Source organism: Lonchura striata, chromosome 3, assembly GCF_046129695.1.
Source record: "Lonchura striata isolate bLonStr1 chromosome 3, bLonStr1.mat, whole genome shotgun sequence".
Classification (NCBI taxonomy): Eukaryota; Metazoa; Chordata; class Aves; order Passeriformes; family Estrildidae; genus Lonchura; species Lonchura striata.
This window is the reverse complement of record NC_134605.1, coordinates 61,389,984-61,412,421: the sequence shown is the minus strand read 5'-3', so window position 1 is coordinate 61,412,421 and position 22,438 is coordinate 61,389,984. Positions and strand designations below refer to the sequence as shown.

The window sequence follows — 22,438 nt, the reverse complement described above, 5'->3', positions numbered from 1 at the left end:
TTATTCTCTGCTTCAACTCCTAAAAAGGCCTATTGTGTTCTAGCACTGCAACCCAGAGCTGCTGGGAAATGGGAGGACAGCTTTATTGTTCAACAGCTCTGGGCTCCCTTGGGGTTTGACAACTTCTTTTTCCTTTCCTTTCCTTTTTTTTTATCTTCTCTCACTCAGTTAAAGCCACATGCAATCTATGCTTCGTGATAGTTAAGCGAATCATTAGGTTAAAGAACTTGAGGCTGACAGAAAGCATAAATGATTCTCATTATCTGCTAAAGGATTCTGTTAGATGAATCTGCTCAGGTGGGTGTTACAGTGGCTGGAGGGGAAAGGTTCTCCATCATTGGATGAAACTGTGTGGTTAATTATCTTGAGTAGAAGGAATTGCTATTTAACAAGGAAATTATAATTAGTCACAATAAATCAGAGAAAGGCAGTTAGCTAAACCAGATTATCTTTTTTTTTTTAAATTTATTTTTAAGGTTGTTTAAAGAAGTAAACTAATTCTGCTTAAAAATGTGGGAGAACATTATTATCAAACACCAGCAGTTCATCAAAGCATTCAAGTGCATCCTCAGAACTCCTCTGAAGTCAAGCATTTTATGCCTTTATCTGAAATGAAGGATGTGTGTAACTGCTTGCTCAATCACAGCCAAAATTGTCAGAATCCTCACAAAAACTCATTTGGTCAACAAGTATAAAAAAGCCAGTTTTGCTTCAATGAAGCAAAACTTTTATGCAAACCAATGCCATAAAGTAAGATCCACACTTTAAGATGTGTATGCAAAGCACCTGGAACTCAAAAGAGACAGACGGTAAACTATTTATAGAAGTTTGGCACCTGCCTACAACCTGCATAGGAAAATGGTACACAAGATCACTCCTGAACTGCTACTCCAAGAACATATAGTTTGTGATTTACTGGCACATTTCACTAACTAGGAAATGGGAAAAGATCTTTTTTTCCTTAGTGTGATGTGTTGCTGTGCATCATAATGCAAATTAAATTATGATCATAATAAATTAAAATGATAGTTATGGAAAAAACTGTAGCAAAAACCTAAGGTCTCAATATACAGTTAGAAATACAATATCCCTTTAAAAAAAGAAACAACAGGGTAAGAACAACAGCAACAATGATACAAGCAATTTTTCAAGCCTGAGAACAAGGAAAGATAACTATCAATAAAACTCTTTGGAAAAATTATAGAGACTCTTTTTCTTTTTAAAAAGGGATACTGCATCTTTAAAACACATAAAATAGTAAGTCACCCATATTCTACTTACAGATAGTAGGAGTAAGAATAGTAGCTCCTCCTGGCAAGCAAATCATAGACAGTGGAAAAAGAGAAGCAATGGTGAATGAAAAGCGTGACTCTGTCACATCCAATAAAGCAGAGAAATGTGCGTTTAAAAAAAAAGTTGAAAAATTCATGTTTCTTTGGTTAGCATTTCAACTTGCTCATGCACAAACTAGCCTTACAGTGCCATGCAATTAAAAAAAAAAAAAAAAACCAAAATTAAAAAACCCTAGCGTATAAAAATAATTTGTTTTTTAGGAAGATCACTTGAGAAAATTACATGCTGATATTTCACTTATTGCCAAAAATTTTGAAAATTAAATGGATTGTGTAATTTCAACATGCAGTTCAGCATAATATAATGATTACCGCCTAGATGTCATGACAAATGAACAGCTGTGTACAAATCTTGTGCAGCAGATATGCTTTTTACTTTTCAGTCACAAAAAATAAGATTCCATCAATAGATACATTTAATCAGAGAACAATTTCTTGTCATTCACTTTAACATATTTGTCAGTACACAGTTGTATACATATATGTTTGTATGCGTACTATGTGTAGCTATATGAGTACACACATTTTAAAGAAAACTGCACATTTCCAGATATATGTGTACTGGCATATCCACTACACATTTTCTGAATGCAAACATATGCTTTTCTTTTCAAATCTTACAATTGAAAATGCTGATGTAGTCATGCTAAGCATTAAAAACATGGAAGTTAAACAAATGGAAGGAAATGAAGGACATTTGGAAATAGTCCAACAATGATATAGGAAATAAAAATGGCATTGCTTGTTAAAGATGCAGTATCCCTTTTCTTAGCTGGTTTGATTACTCCAGTAGAAGTCTTTAAAAGCTGTTAAGAGCTTCATTCAGGAAAACTTCAAACCAATTTGTACAAAATGATCAGGCAAAGCCTAAAACATCTCAAGCTCATGAACAAAACTGCTTAGTACTCCATTTTTCAATAAAATGTAATGCTGTATTTAATCGGATTGAGATAGTGGTGGCTGTGCATATGACTTAATAAACCAATAAAAATGCAGAAACCATGGTTTTATTGACTTTTCCATCTAAGAAGCTGTGGTCAATTCGGGTACCAAAAGGGATACTACATAATGGATCACTGAATAGGTACACTACAGAGGGTGATTCAGACGGATCGGTTTTCAGTCCCACCACAACTAAGTGAAGTGTTTTTGTATGTGTGAATGTGTCAGAGTTTTTGCAGCTGTTTCTGCCTTCATTATATGAATTGACCTGGTTCACTAGACGGACTGATTTAACTCAGGAACACAGTTTTTCTATGCTTTTTGTAAGTGACCTTGACTAAAGCTGGTATAAAAAAGTGCCCATTTTCACTAAAGGCAGAGAGGGAGACACCTACAACATATGCAATAGACAATCAGTTAAACTATTGTAATGGAAAATTGCCAAATATTCAAGATTCATTAAGCAGGTTAATTTCTCACCTATTTAGAATAGAAAATAGTACAGAAGTTTAGAAATATTATGTGCTATAGAATGATGTTAATTTCTAAAAGGATACTACCTTCACAGGTTCTGAGGAGGGAAAGGGGGAAAAACGGAAATTTAAAAATATCACTTCACAGATATAATTAACTCACTTTGGTCAAACAATTCAATAGTGATAATTTGAGACTAAAAGGACTCTGAATGGAAGAGGCAAAATTATAGGAAAAATGTGTACATGGATTTGTTTGTTTGTTTGTTTGTTATTTGCAAAACTAGTCAATCACATCTGGAAGTGACTGACACACTGTAGTGTTAGTTGGTCTCTCTCTCACACACAAACACAAGTGCACACAGAGAATTTTCTATGAAGCGTAAGGGAACCACTGTAACACTCAATAAGATGGTACTTCCCAGCACATACCATGCTACAAAGCTACAATATAGAGATTTCCTTCTAAAAGTTGAAAAACAACTTTACTTTTGTTTTTCGAGAGTCATGTAAATAAATAAAACTATAAAGGCTAACTGTATGTCTTTTCTGTACATGATGAGTTGGACCTTTTGCATATGTGCAAATTCTCAGCCACAGAGGTAAACAACAGAGAAAAGTAAAAGCACTTTTGGGAAAAATCACATATGTAGCTAACTAACACAGAACACTATAAGCATACCTAATGTTTCTAATGCAGACGTTTCTTCTCCAAGTTATATATCTCCAGGGATAATTGTAAAAAGGCAATAAATTAAAAAAATCTAATGCAAACCAGCAATGATAACATATAGAATGATCTTCATCTATAAAAATAATAGCAAGCTGCATTTCAGAGGAATATATGCAACAATCACGAAAATACTTTTTATTATAACTTCTGAAAAAGGCAAGGGAACACAATGCACACCATGGGAAGGCAAAGGGCTCATTCTATTCAAGAGAAATCAGCTTGTGCCACGTGAAGGGGAACTGCCAGGGAGAGGGTGCACAGAGAGAGAGGAATTAATTTCTATACAATAACTACGGAATTATAGAACATATTATGGACTTCTATGCCAGGTTAAAAGAGTTGCAACTACTGGGAAGGCTAGGCTTTGAAACACTGACCAAGCAATAGGATAGCACAAGTTACTACAGGTAGGAGGATTGGGATGCAGGGATAGCATTGAACAATGCCAGAAGATGGCGATATTGCTTACTGTCTAAGAAAGCACTGAAAAAAATTTAAATTCACTCAAATTAATACACTTTTAAACAATTTCATGCACTAAGGACTCACTAGATAATTTTACAGTGATGCAGTATGACTTTTAAGAAAAAAACTCCAGGTTTACAAGAGTATAAATAGAGGTATAAAATTACATTATTTTGCAAGTTGGGTAACATACAAATACAAATAATTCATTAGAGCTGCATAGAGAAAATAATATTCATTAAGTGGTTAAAACATGAAAAGTGCAATAAGCTATTAATTTTTCTTTACTTTAAAAAATAAAAAAGGCACCATGAATTTCAATTCCACCCACTTTAACAATCTGTATATTCTTCCATCTCCAACTTAAAAATCCTTGGAAATAAATAAGTATGAGAAAATTTATAGTTATCAAAATCTTAAATATAAAGAGATCCTGTCTTTAAAGATATCCTAAGAATCACAGCAAAACGGAAAGAAAACACAAGGAACTAATCCAAAAACCAACCAAATGGAACAAATCAACCTACCAGTCCCAAAACTTTTTTTTTTCCTAAAGACCTGTAAAAACCCATTTTTTAAAAATTGTTTATAGGTATGGAAAAAAAAAAAAGACCATTCAGCACAGATAATTTTCTTACCTTTTTTTCACGATCAATATGACAACAAGAAGAAGTAGGATGAATACCAGAATCCCAGCACTTATTCCTGCTATTTTCACCACTCGATCTGTTTGTTTAGCGGGATCTGGAATCACCTCAGGTTCTTCTGTTGCTGCTGCTAAAATAATCAAAAAAATAAGTTACTTAAATGTGTAAGCACTAGAGACAAAGAAATAATTATTGATGATAATTTTAAAATATGTGTGTGTCTTAATAAAGTAGTCAAAATATAGATACAGGCATCATGTGTTTAAACATCTACACATATGTATGTAGACACTGTATAAATTTAACAGAACCATAGAATAAGCATAATCGGAAGGGACCCACAAAAATCATCGTGTCCAACTCTTGGCCTTGCACAGAACCATCCTCAAAAGTCACACCATGTGCCTGAGGGTTTTGTACTAACACTTGAGCTCTGTCAGGCTTGGCGCTGTGACCTCTCCCCTGGGGAGCCCATTCCAGTGCCCAACCAGCCTCTCGGAGAAGAACCTTTTACTAATAACCAACCTAACCCTCCCTTGACACAGCTTGAGGCCATTCCCTCACATCCTGTCACTGGGCACCAGAGAGGAGAAATCAGATCCTGCCCCTCTGCTTCACCTCACAAGAAGCTGTAACTGTAATGATGTCTCTCCTCCATCTCCTCTTCTCCAGGCTGAACAGACCAAGTGACCTCAGCTGCTCCTCATGTAGCTTCCCCTCAAGGCCATCACCATCTTTGTTGCCCTCCTTGCAAGTGTATGTATACAGCTGAATAAATATGTGTATGTATAGATATATATGTATATATACACACCTCTGCACAGGCAGAAGAAGTGTTTATGTACCTGAATTTCCAAATAAGTTACTGTATTAAAATGCAGAAGACAAAGCAGAGACAATCTATCAACTTACCACCATTATTTCATTTATTGTTATTTTTTTCAGATACTAAATATAGAATAATTAACACTGAATAGTAAGAGAACATTTACGCACAAATAGGAGAACACTTTTTTCCAAACTGCAGTGTGAACCTTAAGCTGCAGAGCTCCTGTGCTCCACGCAGTTTCAGTCCACCTTTGTACATTAATTCTCCTTACAGCATCTGGTCTGAGATCTGCATTCTACTTGGAATTTTGATTCTCTAAATAAGGTCATCCACAAAGCCAAGCATAAAGTCAGCAGTAGTTTTATTTCTGTTTATAAGCCCTGAAAGATACCCCACAAACCACTGTTCTACAGAGAGATGAAACCAGTCCAGAACACAGCTGAGTGGGCTGAGGCTACAGGTTACAGCAGAGAGAAAAGTAGAATATACATGAAAGTGCACAGCCATTCAGTCTGCACCTCTTTACATAACAGCCCAGTGTAAAACGGGTCAAGAACAGGAGCTTTTCCAGCCTGGTAAAAATACGAAAAATAGAAATAGGTTTCAGCAAGGGGTGAAATCACTTGAGATGTTTACTTGTAGAATAGAAAGTGGCTTTCCAGTTCTCTAGTTCCTGCTTTCTAAGGCTGTGGCCTTTCCTCTACTCACTGGCATGAACGGGTACGTGTGCTTACTCTCCCTCTGGCCCTTCTTCTCTCACTCTCCACCCGGCCTGCAGCAGATGCCACTTAACCTCTCCCCTCACGGCATCTTCATGTGGAATAAGTTACAAGCTGTTGATACCACCATACTTATGTCATTACACAGAAAGTGTCCTTTGGTCTGAAACTAGGATGCTTCTCAACAGATCACCAAAAGCAGCAGAACAAAAACCAAGGTGAAGTCATATGAGAGAGAAGCTTCTGCTCCCTGAAAATAGACTTAATTCAGGAAGCTAGTCATTATCAGGGATAATTGGTAAATTATACTTTCTGGGTTTAGCCACGTTACACAGATCATTTCTATTCGTATTCCATGTGCACGAACCCATAGTACCTTTTGAGGGAAGGATAATGCTGTTGTTTAAAATTACTCTTTATTACTTATTTGTGCAACCTTCATCTCTGCAGTATCTGAACCACGTCCTAACAATTTGTCCTCAGAAAAACCTTCTGAGTTAGGAACGTGCTCTCTCCCAGACACCCACACAAGAGCTAGACAGACAGTGAGAGACCTGGCAGTGCTTTAATCATAAAACTTAATCATCATCATAAGAATTCATCATTATAATCATCTCTCTCACCTACAGCTTGAACTCTCTCTGCTGAGAAATACTCAATGTTTCCTTCTGTATGTAAATTCATGCCTGCATGCACACTTGCATACATAACCTGTGAGGACTGAATACTATACTTTTTGTTTGTATTATATGTGTTGTTGAGGTGTCAAGGGATAAAAGTAGGGATCAGGCAGGAGATGTCTGCATGTACAACACACACTAGCTAGAATTAATGTTGTATGCACATCTGATGTTGTCTAACAGAGGAAATGAGGGGCATGACTTTTGAGGCAGAACTGGAAGATGAAAGTATTCAACATTCTCAATCAACTCCAGTCCAGTATTAGTTGGGCTGGATGTGACAAATGTGAATGAACATTTGATAAGCAGTAGAGACAAAAGGCCAATCAGTAGAGTCAAAGGACAAATCTAAGATAAATATAAATGGCTTTATATGCCAATGGGGAAAAAAAAGTCAAGCTTGCTGTATGGAGTACTGAGAAAAAGCAAGGACATGGGAAGGGTAAAGAGGGAGAATGCAGGAACAGGATATTTCCTGTGTTTGGAATTGTACAGTGTGAGTGCAGCTGGACAGCTCTGACCTAGCAAAGGTAAGAACTACTCAATCTGCAAAATAACTAAGGCTGGAGCAAGAGATTTAGTTGTGTGGATGGAGATTTAAGGCCAAGTCTCTGAGAGATTTCAAAACATGAATGATAGGGATTTGACCTAAAGATACACTTCAAAACTTGAAGGCTCAAAAATGCATCCAACAGTACAGGCTTTGAGCTTGGATCAGGACAGTGGTATTTCAAAGGAGTATTAGTGATGACAGAGTGAAGGGGAAAGAATGACAGACCTGTTTCACACTTCCTTGGAGAAACACAGGACCCTTATGACTTGATAGAACAAGCTGCAATATATGTGCTTCTCATAGTCATATTTAAAATTATTGCATGATCACAAACACAGCTGTTTCATTCAGAAGAGTTAAATTAGAAAAACAACCATCCACATCTCAGAAAATCTGAAGAAAAGGTTACCAAGGGTGTTTACATATTTGGCTAACTTAGGAACAGGTGTTTTATTATATACAGTCTAGGAAATAACTGGTTTGGATTATCAGTAACTTCAAGATGAAGCTCTCTGTCAAGTTTTTCGAGCAACAGTGGAAAGCCAGGAGGATATCTACTGCTTGACTATTTGTTCTTGTTTCCTTACATTAAGGGTTTTGAAGCAAGGGACAGTAACTCATTCCATGAACTTTAAGGCTACTTATGAGATAAAGCTGGTGCCCAATAGAAATGCACCACAGAGTCCTAAATTAGTTGAGGAAAATGTCATTGAATAGTCATACACTAACCAAGTGTATAATCAGTGGATGAGCCTCCTATACCCAAAATGCTAAAATCTACTGGCAAAATGATACCTGTCTTGCCAATGTCAACAAAAAAAAAAAAAAAAAAAAAAAAAAAAAAAAAAAAAGCTTTGAACTTAAATGAAGATTGGATTATTACACATATATTTCCAGCAACAGATAATCTATGCATTCTTTAGACTAAATGCTACATTTGAGGACTATATGAAAGTAGTCATAGATACAAATCACACTGTAATCTATGTGTATTGCATGCAATGATTATTTTGAGGGAGCTATTGAATGTAGCATAAAATAATTTAATGAAAGCTATGATTTTGAAAGCATTTCCTATTACATGTGTTTTAACTTTGATAGCTCAAAGTGTATTGTAATAACCATGTGTGATCTTACCTGTACATAACCAGAGACAAAAACAGAGAAACCTTGTGTCTACATGTTAAACCTACACATGTACGTGAATATCTCCTGGCTGCTGATTGCACAAGGATTACAGCAGCAAGTAAACTTCTGCTTACTCTGAGAACTTGTTTTCTCTACCCTCTACAAGGCAACCAGGATTTAGCTCTCTGAAGCAGCTCTTCTGCAGGCTGAGCTGCTGGTTTTGCCAAATAAAACAACTCAAGTAACCAGGGATTCACATGGAACAAATCTTGCCTAACCAATTGAGAGACCTTCTATGATGGAGTGACTACATCAGTAGGCAAGGGAAAAGTTACAGACGTCATCTATCTGGCCTTTTGTAAGCCTTTGACAAGGTACATAACCACATCCTAACACAAAATCTCTAAATTGGAGAGATACAATCATTTTGACAATTGGAATTAACAAGTGTGTATTTCTAAAAAGGGCAAAAATGCTCTAAAATTATTTAAGTTATAAAAACACATGCTTTACTAACTTTTAATACTAATTTTTAGTAATGTAGTCCTGCAATGCTCTCTTATATCTTGAACATCAGACTCTATTAAAAAGTAATTTATTGATCTGAAAAAGAACCTTGCATGGTAACAGAAACATGATCACACAAAAATGAACTCTCTATTGACTACTAATTCCTTTGGCCAGCCTTACTCTTATAGATAATGAATTAAGTGTTAATTTTTACTATGACTTTGCCTTGCATATCAATATATGCATTTTGCATTTTGATCCTGTAAATCTGAGAGGAGATAACCCAACAGTTTTCAATCCATGCAAACTCATCTTCCATAAAATTTTCAAGAAGAGTTTCTGACCTGAAACAAAGCATTAACTACATGTTCCGCCTGTACAAAAATAGCTGCCTACACCAAGATTTATGAGCTAGACTGGGAGGTGAACACTGGATTTTAGCTATTTATCTACTTGTCTTTCTTCTGAACTAATCAACAGCAATGATAATCATATCCCACAGTCCCACTCACAAAGTTCATAAAATAACTTAATCCAGTGATTCTGACTCTGCACATAGCCAGTAACAGTCACCATATAAGAAGTTGTTCTTCTTGTTTTCATAGATAGTAGAGGAGAGTATTCAATCAGTCAACTTCCATGATTAATAGCATGAAGTTCAACTGTGAACAGCACTAAATTAGACTAGTATAGCTAACTCTCTCAGGGACAGTAAAATTCTGAACAGGTGAGGTAGAGTCCATCTTCTCACAATTGCCTGATGTACTTAATTACTCTAAATTTTTTAACCACATTTTTAATCAAATGCACACAAAAAAAATCAATATCTACTTCTAAAACTGAGCACATGCGTATTAGTTTCACTTAAGTTTTGAAGTATACTGTGGCATAAGTCATGGCATATATTTCTTTCCTGTGTTTTCCTTCCTTCTGTGGTTCAAAATTTACACAGAGCCTTGCAAAATTGTCAGAGAATTTATGACACTCAGCACAAAATCTATTCACCTATACCTTCCCAAGAAGATTGTGTAGGAATCGAGATAATGATATTCTACTTGCTCATCCAAACACAATTATTCAAGCAGAAAATTCTGGTAGGATTTTGCAGGGTTGTTTGCATGGTACCACTAAGAGAACAGCCAGCCTTCCAAATGACAGCTTTTAAATCAGAAGTTTTGAACAACATTTTTATACTTAACCTACTCACCATACAATTTGACTCTCTTAACATTCACAGCATTTTATTCTGGGTTTTTCTTTCTGTGAGCAAGGGAAGAAACTCAATTTTATGCATGATTAAAGCTGCTATTTTATTACACTGCATTTTCTTTGAATGTTAATTTCTGTTTATGGCAGATCTTTGAATTCTCACAAACTAGTGTTATTGCTGCATAGCTTGATATTCAAAATAGCTGTGCTCAAGATAATCTGTTCTGCACTTTTGTTATGTGACATTCAAAAACTTTTAATTAAATCCAGGAATGACATCTGAATGAGTTCAACAAGGTAACATCATGATAACATCAAATGAAACTGAAGGTATCTCTGGAGATGTCAGTCTACCACCTGAGAAAAGGGCTTGTTGAAAAACCAGGTGAGATTCTCTGACATATTTTTTTAGATTGGTCTGCCCTGTGTTTTAATCATCTGCCCAGAAAGCCTGTTCCATCTGCATCAGTCTTGTTTTTTTTTACTGCTTTGCTACAGTGATAATCATCGTGCAATTAAACAAATTTTCATAAGGCTTGAATTTAATGAATAAATTCAAGTTCAGTGAAAGATCCACAATCACTTTTAGCTTTATTAAGTTTAAAAAAAAAGCCTGAGCTGATTCTATTTGCTGAAAATATATTTTAATGTATATTTGCAAGGATCAGGGGACAGGATGTGCAACTTGTTCTAGCAGACTATGCACATGATTCATGAGGTCTTAGAGATATCCTCACATGGGTCACTTTGGCACAGCACTACTGATTTTTCTTTCTCAAGTTGAAAGCTGAAGATTTATTTAGTGGGAAAGGAATCTCCACAATTCTCCCTTCCCTATAGCTCCTAAAGAATTTCTCTTTTGGACTACAGCTTCTGGGAGATGAAGGCATGCTAGAAATTTACTGGGGTTTGGATTCATATAAGTTGTTGCTTCCAGGATTCTAAATTACAGATTTTTTAGGTGGCATTATTAGAAAGAAAAATTGTACATGACTATGAACAGAAATTATGATTCCCTGAGCTGAAGTGTCTGGTTCATCCCAGTCACCATAGTAACCAGGCTCCTGACTGTCCCAAGGAAGAGAGTTTAACAGGCTCTGCCAGTGAAAAGGGGGATCCCAGCCATCACCAGCCTCTTCTCTGAACTTGTCCTGAAAGGAGAGAGTAGTGAGGTGATGCTTAGATAAAATCTGCTGTCTTACATTTGTGTTGCAACATACTGTGCAACACATGCATTATCCTCATGTGTCCCGTGCTGGGGGAAAGGGAGAGGTGTCACCACCTCCAGATGCTGCCAGCTGACCTAACAGAAGAAGCCCGAAAGGCCCCAAAGCTGTGTGATATTAAAAGTTAAACATTATATGGACAAAATGATATATGACTATATTCTCCACATAAAAGTTCATTGCTGCAAAAATTGATACAGACACTGTTTATGGGCCCCTTCTGATAGTTAATGTGCAAAATCAAAATTAATACAGCTTCAGGCTAAACTATGTTTAGTCAGATTTGGGATGGTGTAAGGAGCTGTAGAAGTTAGGCACCGGGAGACTCAAAGTTGCTGTGCATACAAATATGGTATCAAGTAAACAGGTTACACATCCTGCTTTCAGATAATGCAGAAAAATAGCCTAAGCTTATGCTACTGGATACTTTTAAAATTACGAACACGTAGCTTATAAATATTCATATACATTTTAATTAAATAGTCTAGCACAGCATCTCTTGTCCTACAATAATGATAATGCTCCCTGAAATTCCAGTATAATATGTACATTTATGTATAAAAGACCAGTTCCCGACTAGCATTGATAAGCCCCCTCAAATGTTGATAAATGTTGCTTTGATAAGTAATATACAATAAATAAAAAAACCAACCCCAAACACATATCTACAACTTTCCAAGACTTTCAGATCACTTAATTGATGGTAATACTTTGGTAGGAAACTAAGGAAAATGGAATCATGTGAACCAAGCCTCTGCTGCTATAATGGACTGAAATGAAAATTAATGAGGGCTCTGAAATCAGTAATGTCCATGAATTTATGACCAATTAGCAAAGAGTTTACCTTAATAGATTCAGAAGTATCAAGTGAAGAAAGTGCTGAATCTGTTTGCCTCAGGAGCTGAGAAAACTTGGACATGAGCAAATGAGGAGACACAGGAACAATGCTGAGGAGACAATGTTCCTGCAGTACTCTGCCCTGCTGTCCATGGGTCACATTGAAAGAGAAAATTAGTGCCATTAATGTATTTCTAATACATTTGCCACTAAGAGATTGCTTTTGGAGCTGTGTACTTTGCAGGTACTTTAATATCTTTAAAACTATGACAAGGATATGATTTGGTTATGGGGAATTAGGATGTTCAGTGAATGTCATAATCCACAGGTTTTACAGCTTTTGAATTGCAGGCTGATATCCTCTGCCAGAAAACAGCTGTTTGTGCAGAGATAAACCAAGTTAGCTTTAAGGGAGCTGGGTCAGTGATGCAACTGTGCCCCCCGGACATAAAAGCTCTGGGCCAATACTGACAAGGCATTTTACACAGAGGTGTAAACCGAAGTTACACTGTCAGCGTCTAGTTCAGCTGGGACAGGACACAAGATCAACATGTGGGCTAAGGCTTCTGAAATGGCACCTTTCAAAGAAAAGAGCAAACACAGAGGAACATGGCCTGTCCCCATCTCACAATATCACTGCCCAAGAGAATGGAGACTCCTCCTGGTCACAGCCCATGATGAAGCGCAGGTAGCTGAGCTACCTTTGGAACTTTCAACTCCAAAACATTCAGAACAAATTACTTTGCTGACTTTTTATGTGGATAAATTAGAGTCTAGTCATTAGTCTACTTGAGACCAGAAAATCCATGACACAATCTTTTTTCTCCCTTCCCATTCTGGACTGCCTTAGCTTCAAAACAAATAATAAATATTTGAAATGGATCAGGATACCATATTTCATGGGTCTGGTACTGTGTTTTTTCAAATTTTGATGTTCTCTTTCAGGTCACAACAACAGAGCAAAGTCTGGAGATTTACATTAAAAAATCTGTGTGTCAACCCTCATAAGGTTTTAGAATCCTATAGATCTTCTAAAATATAAACTATTGGGCATATTAAGTTCTTGTTATAAAACATCAGCTCTCATTGTGCAATAGCTGCATGTTTGAAATATTGAAAAATTCAGAGAAATTTTATTTTATTTTTTTGGAAATCTGGTTAGTTGTCTGTGTCTTGCCAAAAAAAAAAAAAAAAAAAAAATTCAAAATAAGATTTTCTCGAGCAGTTTGATGTGTTTCTTTTAGTAGCCAATATGGAGAGATCTAAAAATTCAAACAAAATGTTTTCATGGCATGTGTACTAACAGACCTTGAAAAGGGTATGTAAAGAAACGAATGTAGAAATACATAACATGCATACTGTAAAGTATTGGACTGAAACAATGAAATACAAACAACTACTGCTCTCTGATTTTCTGGAAAGGGGTATCAGCTAAGAACGATCCTCTGATCTACCTCATCAACAAGCCATTTAAAAGTTGCTTGTTGGATGGACTGCTACCATTTCTTAAGGTCACTGGGATTATTTCCCTTTTAAGCACAATGGACTTGTTGTTAGATCTGTTGCAGCATTTTTTCTTGGGAACATATAAACGCAGTCAGCCTCCTGCTAATGAGATAATTTGTTAAGTTAGTGTTTGGCTACATTACAAATCAATCAACTTTCAAGTTTTACTCTAAACAAGCTGCCTTCAAAAACATGTGTTTTTAAAGATAAAATCTCTCTTGATGATATAAAATTTCAACTGTGCAAGACACTGCACTGAAAAGCTACCTATGCTGACAATTAGTCCTCTATGGCTTGTTAGCTCAGAATTAATTATGGCTTGTTAGCTCAGAATTAATTCTTAAAAAAAATTTATTTAAAAAGCAATGTTTGGTAACAAATATACAAAAATCCCTCATCTTTCCACCAGATAGCATTTAGGAAGTTAACAGAGAAAGTACATTATCATGATCATTATTACTTATATGACATGGTTTATGTGAAAAATATTACTCTCAAGTGCCTGAAGTTAAATTTTGCTATATTTATTGGAAATAACATTCTATGAATAACTTCTGCTAATTTAAGCAACTATAAAATTACAACTGAGAATTTACTGGTAGTGTAGGAGTTGCAGAGTTAATGCACAGCTGTGTAATTACACTGAGGGAAGTAAGAACAGCTTAACTCTTCTCCACCAGAAAAGTGCAAACTCTCACTCAGAACAATATCTCAAAATACAGAAAATGAGATGAAAAATTTTCTTATATCAAATGCAGTGCTAATAACATTGTAGATGGAATCAAAAGATGGAGGCAATGAAGAACAGAACACCTTTCCTTTATTCTTTCAAAAAACCCAAACCTATACAAATTAAAGCTTATATGGTACTAAATCTAGCCTTTGATAGCAGCCATCAGTTGTTATTTGCCATTCAGAATGGTGAAAGGTAAGAAAATAAACAGAAACCTTCCAAGAAAACAAGTGGTTAATTCTTCCTTTGGAGGTAGGTCCTAGTTTTTCCAAACATGCATAGATTAAATTTTATACATAGCATATATATATATATATATATATATGTATGTATAGTTTATATGAAATCTTTAATAGTACCCATCTGTTCTTAATATCCTAGATTATTACTGTCAGGACTGCCAGCCTTCAGTATATTTTTCCTGTAAATTTTGGTACTTTTTCAAATAGTGAAAAATAGAAAGAGAAAACACATATATATATATATATATGTGTGTGTGTGAGTGTGTATGCATATATAGATACATATATACTCTAAAAGAAGAAGAAATGCTTTCTTTCACAAGAGTTATATTCTCCCATTTAGAGAAAATTTTCACAACTTCTTCAGTTCTATAATACCTTAATGACATGGTGCAGTGTTTGTAGGAGTCCACCAGGCTGGCTGGTAAACAACTGCACCAGAAGTGCAACCGCCATGACAGAGAACCTTTTATTTTTTTTCCCTTTTAAAACCTTCCCATCTGAAGAGCATCCACTCACAGAAAGTTGCATGGGTCAAAACTCTTGAGGTTCTATGGAACCTTTTAGCACTAACAGGTGTCTTAAGCAGCTGGATGGCAGGGAGCATGAGGGAAAGGCAAATATCCTCTTCCAAACCAGTGGGGGGGTATCACCCAGCTGCACATCACAGCAGGCTGCAAGTACAATCTCAGCCATTACCCTAATTATGCAGTTGCTCCCAAATCTGCTTATCCAAATAAATCTGAAAGGTCTTATGTCAGCACTTTAAGCTCAGCCACCTGATTTTGGACTGAAACATCCAAAGCCATGGTGCTTATCCATGCTAGTCTACCAGCTGTGATGTGAGTGCAACAGCCTTTAGCTGGCTAAAAGCTTTGTCATCTTCTGCTACACCGCCATTTCCAACCCAAATATGTTACCTAAGCCTTAAACCCTGTGTAAGAAGTCAAGAGCCTGTCCACAGGCTTGTTTACCACATCTGACCTCTAGAAATGCAACCATAATGACACTGCAACAACATGCAGCAAATGCAATGACACCTGTATGAAAAACACATCAATAATCACAGCTGAGGCTTGACTGCCATTGACTACTGAGTTCAGATCAGGATTTGTAATGATACTAAAAGCCTTTCATACCATGTTGTTGCCTCTCTTTCTATATATTCCTACATTATTAATATGTCAAAGAAACTTTCAAGTGCAAAGAAGACATGGCAGTCCTGCAGACTACAGGACAAAACATGCCTGCAAGAAAACAGACTTAAAGTGTATTGCCACTTTCTGAACCTTTGGGCCTACATTTTCACATTTTTTCCTTTTAATACTGAAGTTTTGTTATCTTCAAATCTTAAACTCCAATTAATCTCCCTCATCTGAAAAAAAGAAAGAGTTTTTTTGTTATTTCTATTACTCAAGGAAATATTCATACAAGATGGTGATGGGGAACTAGATATAATAGAGAACTTCTATGATTAAAGACAGATGAACATTTTATATCTGTTGTTTTACTGGTTCATATAAAGTAAAGGAAAAGCAATTTTTAATTTCACAAAGCACAGAGTCTGGCAGAATACAGTGAGGCTGTAGGAAAAGTTGTAATGGGCTGTACAGTGTGCAAAACAAAAAGGTATCAGTTTGAAAATGACTTTGATGGCCTCTCAGGTGCTGATGTTTTACACAGGTATAGAGTGTTTGGTTGTTTTTATCCAGAGGATGAAATTACCAGCTCTGCATTGGATATGCCTTGGGCTGCTGCTTTCTCCACTAGTTTCTACAGGAAAATACAATTGTATCAAAGGAAAAAGCCCGAACCATATATTTAACACAAGTTTCAAATGCACATACAAGTCAAAATAAATGAAGCCAACTATAACATGCAATATTGTATTATGATTTATGTAATGGATTGTCAGCAAAGAAGATTACTGTTCTGGTATTTATGCTGTAAATCTGATTTTAGGGTTCTCAGTCAGTTGTGATCTGATTAAAATGTGACTGATTTGGAGGAGAAAATCACCTTAAACTGATGGAGTGCCAAGAACTCTTGCAGATGAGGTGGCAGAAATATCTATACAGAGGCCCTGAGCTATGTTTAACAATGACCAAAACCAAATTTGCATCTTAAAATGAGAACAAGGATTCTATTAAACAACTGACATCAAAACAATATGCTCTAGAGTTGAGCACACAAGCTACAACACATCTGTATATACCTCATTTACATTGTTCCTTTGGCAAAGGAATTGCATTTGTGAATTGCATTTTGAAACATACAGGCCACTCCATACTGTGAGTTCCCATTTATAACCAGGTATTCCTGGCCATTCATGGCAAAAATGGTCTTTCTTCCTTTCAAGGAAGGGCAAAATGGCTTTCTTCATTCACTAACTTGGTATGACTTTAATGAATGGTTCACTTCAGCTTCTTATTGCTTACAACCCAAGTAATGATATCAGCTTTCTTAGAGATAGATGGGCACAATTTTCAAACTTGGGTTGATATTCATCCTCATATATTCAGACAGCATCAATACAGGAGATGACTTCCAGATTGCTTGAACAGCTCTCATAAATCAGATGAATTGTCATAATTTAACTAATATGTAAAAAGAAACACCTGGGAATATGTAAAAAGTACACCTGGGAAATAAACTAGCCAATTAATGGAATGACAATATCTGGTAAGACCTTTTCTTGCCTGATTCTGGTGTAGTGATAAATCTAGTAAGTACTATATAAAAACATAATGCAATCTGATATGGTCACGCCTGTTATCTACCAAATACTCAAAAAGTAAAATTAAATACAAAATTGTTTGCATATTTCAAGCATTTAAGAAACACAAAGTGGAGAACAATAATTTATTTCTGAAGCAAATATTAAACAACTTGGGACTACATAAAACTTCCTCAGAAAACCATAAAAGCATTTTATATCACTGAAATACTTCAGCAGGACAAATGCTGAAAAAGAAAAGTAAGAAATGTAAATAAAATCAATGATTTGTGATTGTAAAATGATGGCTTAAATTGGACTGGAATTATATCCCTAGCTACATGAATCTGAGAGATATATGCCAATGAAAAGAGAAGCTAATCTGAATGTGGATCTCTGTGAGTGAAAGAGGTGGCCTATTTCTTTCCTTCTCTCCAAAGGCACAATCCGGACTTGCTACAGATATTATTTCACACACTCTAGAAAGTCCATCCCTTGTGCTGGTTAGCAGCGGGAACTCTTCTGTGCTGCTACCACAGAAAACTACTATTAATTCTGCATAAATTGCCTTCCTTTTTGTGAGACAGGTGGAACAGGAATGCAAATAGTGCTAGGAATCACGACTGAAAGGCACTATTAAATCTGCTTGGAGTCATTTACAGATCAGCCTCCTTGGGTCACTGCTAGTAAGCCATCACCTTTAGCTGGAGCAAGTACATCCTCTTTCCTACTGTGCAGATAGAAAAAACCAATCAACATCACTGAAATGAGGGAAGTGGTGTTACCTTCTACTTAACAGAAAATATCAACAAGGATCCTGTCATTCCCTTACCTTTGCCCCTGCTTCATAGTCAAACAATTACAGTCTCAAAGTACTGCACTGCTTTTAGTCTTGATGTTTCTTTTAAGGTTTTTAAGTCTGTACACCTCTTCCTAAGCTTAAAGAAATTACTTATAAAAGTACTCTACTGACCAAATGAATTAATCCAAATCAGATTAGATCTAAAGATAAGCACAGTAATGACTAAATTTCAGTGTCTGTTTACTATTAAAAAAAATTATTAGCATTGTGGACTAGTGTAAACAGGTTTTTAACTAAAAAATGTTCCATTTTACTTAAAATATTTTAAATATTCATTACATTCAGTTACTCTCTTGAGACAAACATCTCCATATGCATTTGAGAGCAGGACTTCTACAGAAATCAAGGAGGTTATGCCAGGATGGACAAACAAGGAGTGGTTCAATCACTCTTAATGGAAACTACTAAAAGAAAAGCCTTATTTCAAGATTCTGTCTTTTGCTTCATGAAACATAGTGAACAAAGATGCCAATTTAAGGACTATCAGTTTACATAAAAGCAATACTTACTGAAACATTTTTCATCAATTAGTTAAATTCATTTACTCTGAGCTTCCAGCAGAATCATATGCAAAAAAAGTCTTATTTTCAGACATTTACAGCAAAATATATTTATGCCCAATAACAAAAAAATGCCTTATTAAACATTCATAGACATTGCAGGTATTTATTAAATCAGTTTTTTCACCAGAAGGTATTTTTTTATATAATAGCAATTTTCACTCTGTTTATTGAACACTTGCAAAGACTCTTTTAAGAAACATGAAGTATTTTACTTAGCAACAATACACTAAATTTCATTCTCACTCAGCTCATTGACTTAACAATGTTCACTTAGTGAATGTGAATTTTAAACAACTTTCATCACATTGAACCATCTTACACTAATCTTGACTTTTGGCAAGGATATAAAGTACCATTAATATTCAAGAAATTTTAATTACAAATGCTGATTGGAAATCCACTGACAGCAACAGCCAAATTCAAACAAATTTTTTTGAAAAAGGTAAATAATTCTCATCCCATAACTCAAAAAGAAATAGCTGTCTATGCTGTTATGTACTTCCCCATTAGACCCAAATATCCTCCTCCCATAGCACTTCCACTACACCTGTGCTGCTGCAGGTGGGTAACAACTCTAAGGAACTCCTGCTCAGAGATTTTTCTCACATGCTTGGCCCATCAAATAATCTAGTAACAGAATATGTCATCTTGGATTTCATTCCTGTCTTTAACACTGGATCAGGGAAGATTACAGCTGAGACTAAGCTGAGTTAGGTTAGAGCTGGGTTTTCCCTCCCTCTTCAAACTTTGTGCACAAGGGTCTGTTTCAACCACAGTGAAATGAACAGAAATGGTTTGAGAATAATTTCTAAAGTTAAAAGAAGTTTTTTCACCTTAGCTAATACCTTAAAAGTTTCAAGAGGGATGTGGGCAAAACAGTAAGACAGAAGTAAACAGAGACTTTTCAGGGAGGCTGAACTCTAGGAATTTGGGGGAAATGCAGGTGTGAAGTAGCACAGACTGGGAATTAGAATTTTTCTCCTTTTCCCACAAAGGCCCTGTTCCTAAATTCCAGTTAGTTTCAGGTATCTGACAGGGAAAAATAAGCAGTTCATAATATGAATCATCACTGCAAACCTACAAAGGGGAAGAAATGTTACTGAAAATTTCTCCATTCTCAGTGGAAATATAATATGCTGAAAAGCATGACCATAAAGTCTAAGCACTGTTAAGGAATCTGTCTGTCTGAGGATGGAGTAAAGATAAGTCTGGCTAAGGTGAGGTGAGCTGTTGTTGAGCAGTGCTTGCACAGCAATGAGACTTCCTCATTTCTCACACTGCTGCAAGGGGTACCCCATGTCATATCATGCTCAAATAAAAACTAAGAATTCTATTTTTCCAAAACTTGGAGACGGTCAGGGTATGGGACTGGGTGTGGGAGGTAGTGAGTGACTGCCTTTGTATCCTTTTTTAAATAAAAAATTAATCATTTCTTCACTTATTAAACCATTCTTAGCTCACAGGTTTTCTTACTTTCCCCCTTCTGATTCTCTTTCCCATTCTGCTGGTGAACAGAGAAGCTGAGTGGGTGCTTAAATGCTGGCTGGGGTCAATTTTCTACCCTCCAAAAAGTACACAGAAATGAAAAAAAACAAAGCAACAATAAAAATTGTTCCAAACCTTAAAAAAAAACAACCCACAGAAGAAACCCAAAAGCTACTTATACTATTGTTCATTTATTTTCAGAATGGTTGTCTAAAAACAAGTAAGCCATTTCTTCTTATTCAATTAACAAGACATATTTATAATGCTCGATTCAGTTAGTTACTGCACTGCAATTGGCTTTGCATCTCTTCTCCTAGTTGAACCTTTACAAGTCCTTTCAGGTATTTGAGACAAAGCACTCCTATTTAACAGCTAAAAGGGTGGAAATAGAAAATAAACAAGCCTGGGGGTAGCAATGATCTCACACTTGAGCTATAGGAGTTTTCAGATAATGTTTGGCATAAGTCTTACTTTCTACAGCATCTTTTTTTTCCTCCTTCTTCACTCTGCTGCTTTTACAACAAGGTAAGATAAGGTCCTACCATGTTTAGCAACCTTAATCAAAAAGCAGCCTATTCTAACTGGCACTTTTTCACACTTTTTTTTTTTTTTTTTTTTTTTTTGCTGTACCTCTCTTCCCACCCCCTTATTTTTTTTCACACAGTATTTAAGGCAGTTAAAGATTAAATTATTTGAATGTCAGACTTGAAAGGTAAAATACTCCAGTTTGCCACAATTTTTTTTTCTCTATAGCAAGAGAGGATGAATGAAAAGGAATAAATGACACAGTAGTCCTTTCATACCCCCCTTCATCTTTCAAGAGCATTCCTTTTTATTTCCCTCACTTTCAATTCAACCCATTCACAAAGGATTAGCATAACACATCTTTTTATGCTTGTAAGGGTTACAGCTGTAATCGCCTCACCTCATCCCTTTACTTAGAAATCCTGTCTCCAGAGGAGTAATTCGATTACTCACAACAATCCAACTTTTGCCTAACCAAATAGGAATTCATTATATTGCTGTGCTGCTTCATCAGTTTACTATGAGTGGATGGGAAAAAATATAGCAAAATGAATAGCTGGTGTGAAAGGAAGAAAGCAATTGTCGGCTAACAAAAGGCTACCAACAAAAGACAGGACGACAAGGAGAAATTCGAAGTCCCATGGGCAGGGTAGCCTCCAAGCTACAAATGACTTGTAGCTTTTAGAAGTCAGGTTTCAATTAGGTACGAAAACTTTGTAAATTGATGAGAACACCTGAGTGCTTCAGTGTGACTAGTCTTTAGCAGGTACTGGGCAAGTGTGTGTAAAACCTGAGGAGGTTTTCCATCTGCTGAAGAATCACCATCATCCTCTGTTGATGTAAAACATATTCATGCTAGTCCTTACAATGGCTTTTCTTGTCCTTTTCTTCTAAGATTCGAAAATGTACATGAAGTAATCTTGGCTGCATACTACTTCAAAGTAAAACTAGTGCTATCCTTAGCAACTGACAGTGGATAAGGATAAAAGAAAAATATAATAATGAGGGCAACTGGCATCTCCAAATGACTTCCAGTTGTCCATATGCCCACAAGCACAAATCTAAGAAAAGCTCATGCTGATTGTGGCACAGAAGGACAGCACTTGGGGCAGAAGCACAGATGCCAGGATCATGCCTTCTATTTAGAAGTAGAACATTTTATTTTGTTTTGTATTATTTCTGTAGAATGATTTAAAATGCTCAGATATAATTAGGTAAATTCTCAAGGGCAACATTTGTTTTGCCAAAGGTTTAGGAGCATTAGGATATAGCTGACAAATCTTTAGCTGCTAGACTGGCTTAGGTTGGTTTTCAGCTTCTGGAGCCCAAAACTGTCTTCTTGAATTTTATTTTTACAAATTCCTGAGGATTTCAACACAACATATGGGCAGCATTAAGGGCATTAAGGATTTATAAATTCACATCATAGTTATAAAAACATATGAAGTCCGAAATATACTTGGGGTTAAATGGAATACATGTATTACTCATGTCAAATTAAAT

General features: G+C 36.0%; 1 protein-coding gene across 11 annotated transcripts in view; it reads right to left on the bottom strand.

Annotated features, from left to right (window-relative positions):
* PTPRK (protein tyrosine phosphatase receptor type K) overlaps window positions 1–22,438 on the bottom strand; it is a 376,330-nt gene that overhangs the window by 33,547 nt on the left and 320,345 nt on the right. For 4 of the 11 annotated variants that reach the window (XM_021547162.3, XM_077782215.1, XM_077782216.1 and 1 more), the window contains exons 14-16: window positions 4,604–4,742; window positions 3,450–3,491; window positions 1,282–1,311 (exon numbers count right to left, since the gene is read on the bottom strand). In XM_021547162.3, coding sequence (XP_021402837.2) covers window positions 1,282–1,311; window positions 3,450–3,491; window positions 4,604–4,742 — 211 coding nt within the window. The remainder of the gene's footprint in view (window positions 1–1,281; window positions 1,312–3,449; window positions 3,492–4,603; window positions 4,743–22,438) is intronic. The other 7 variants (XM_021547167.3, XM_077782218.1, XM_077782219.1 and 4 more) reach the window with 3 other exon arrangements.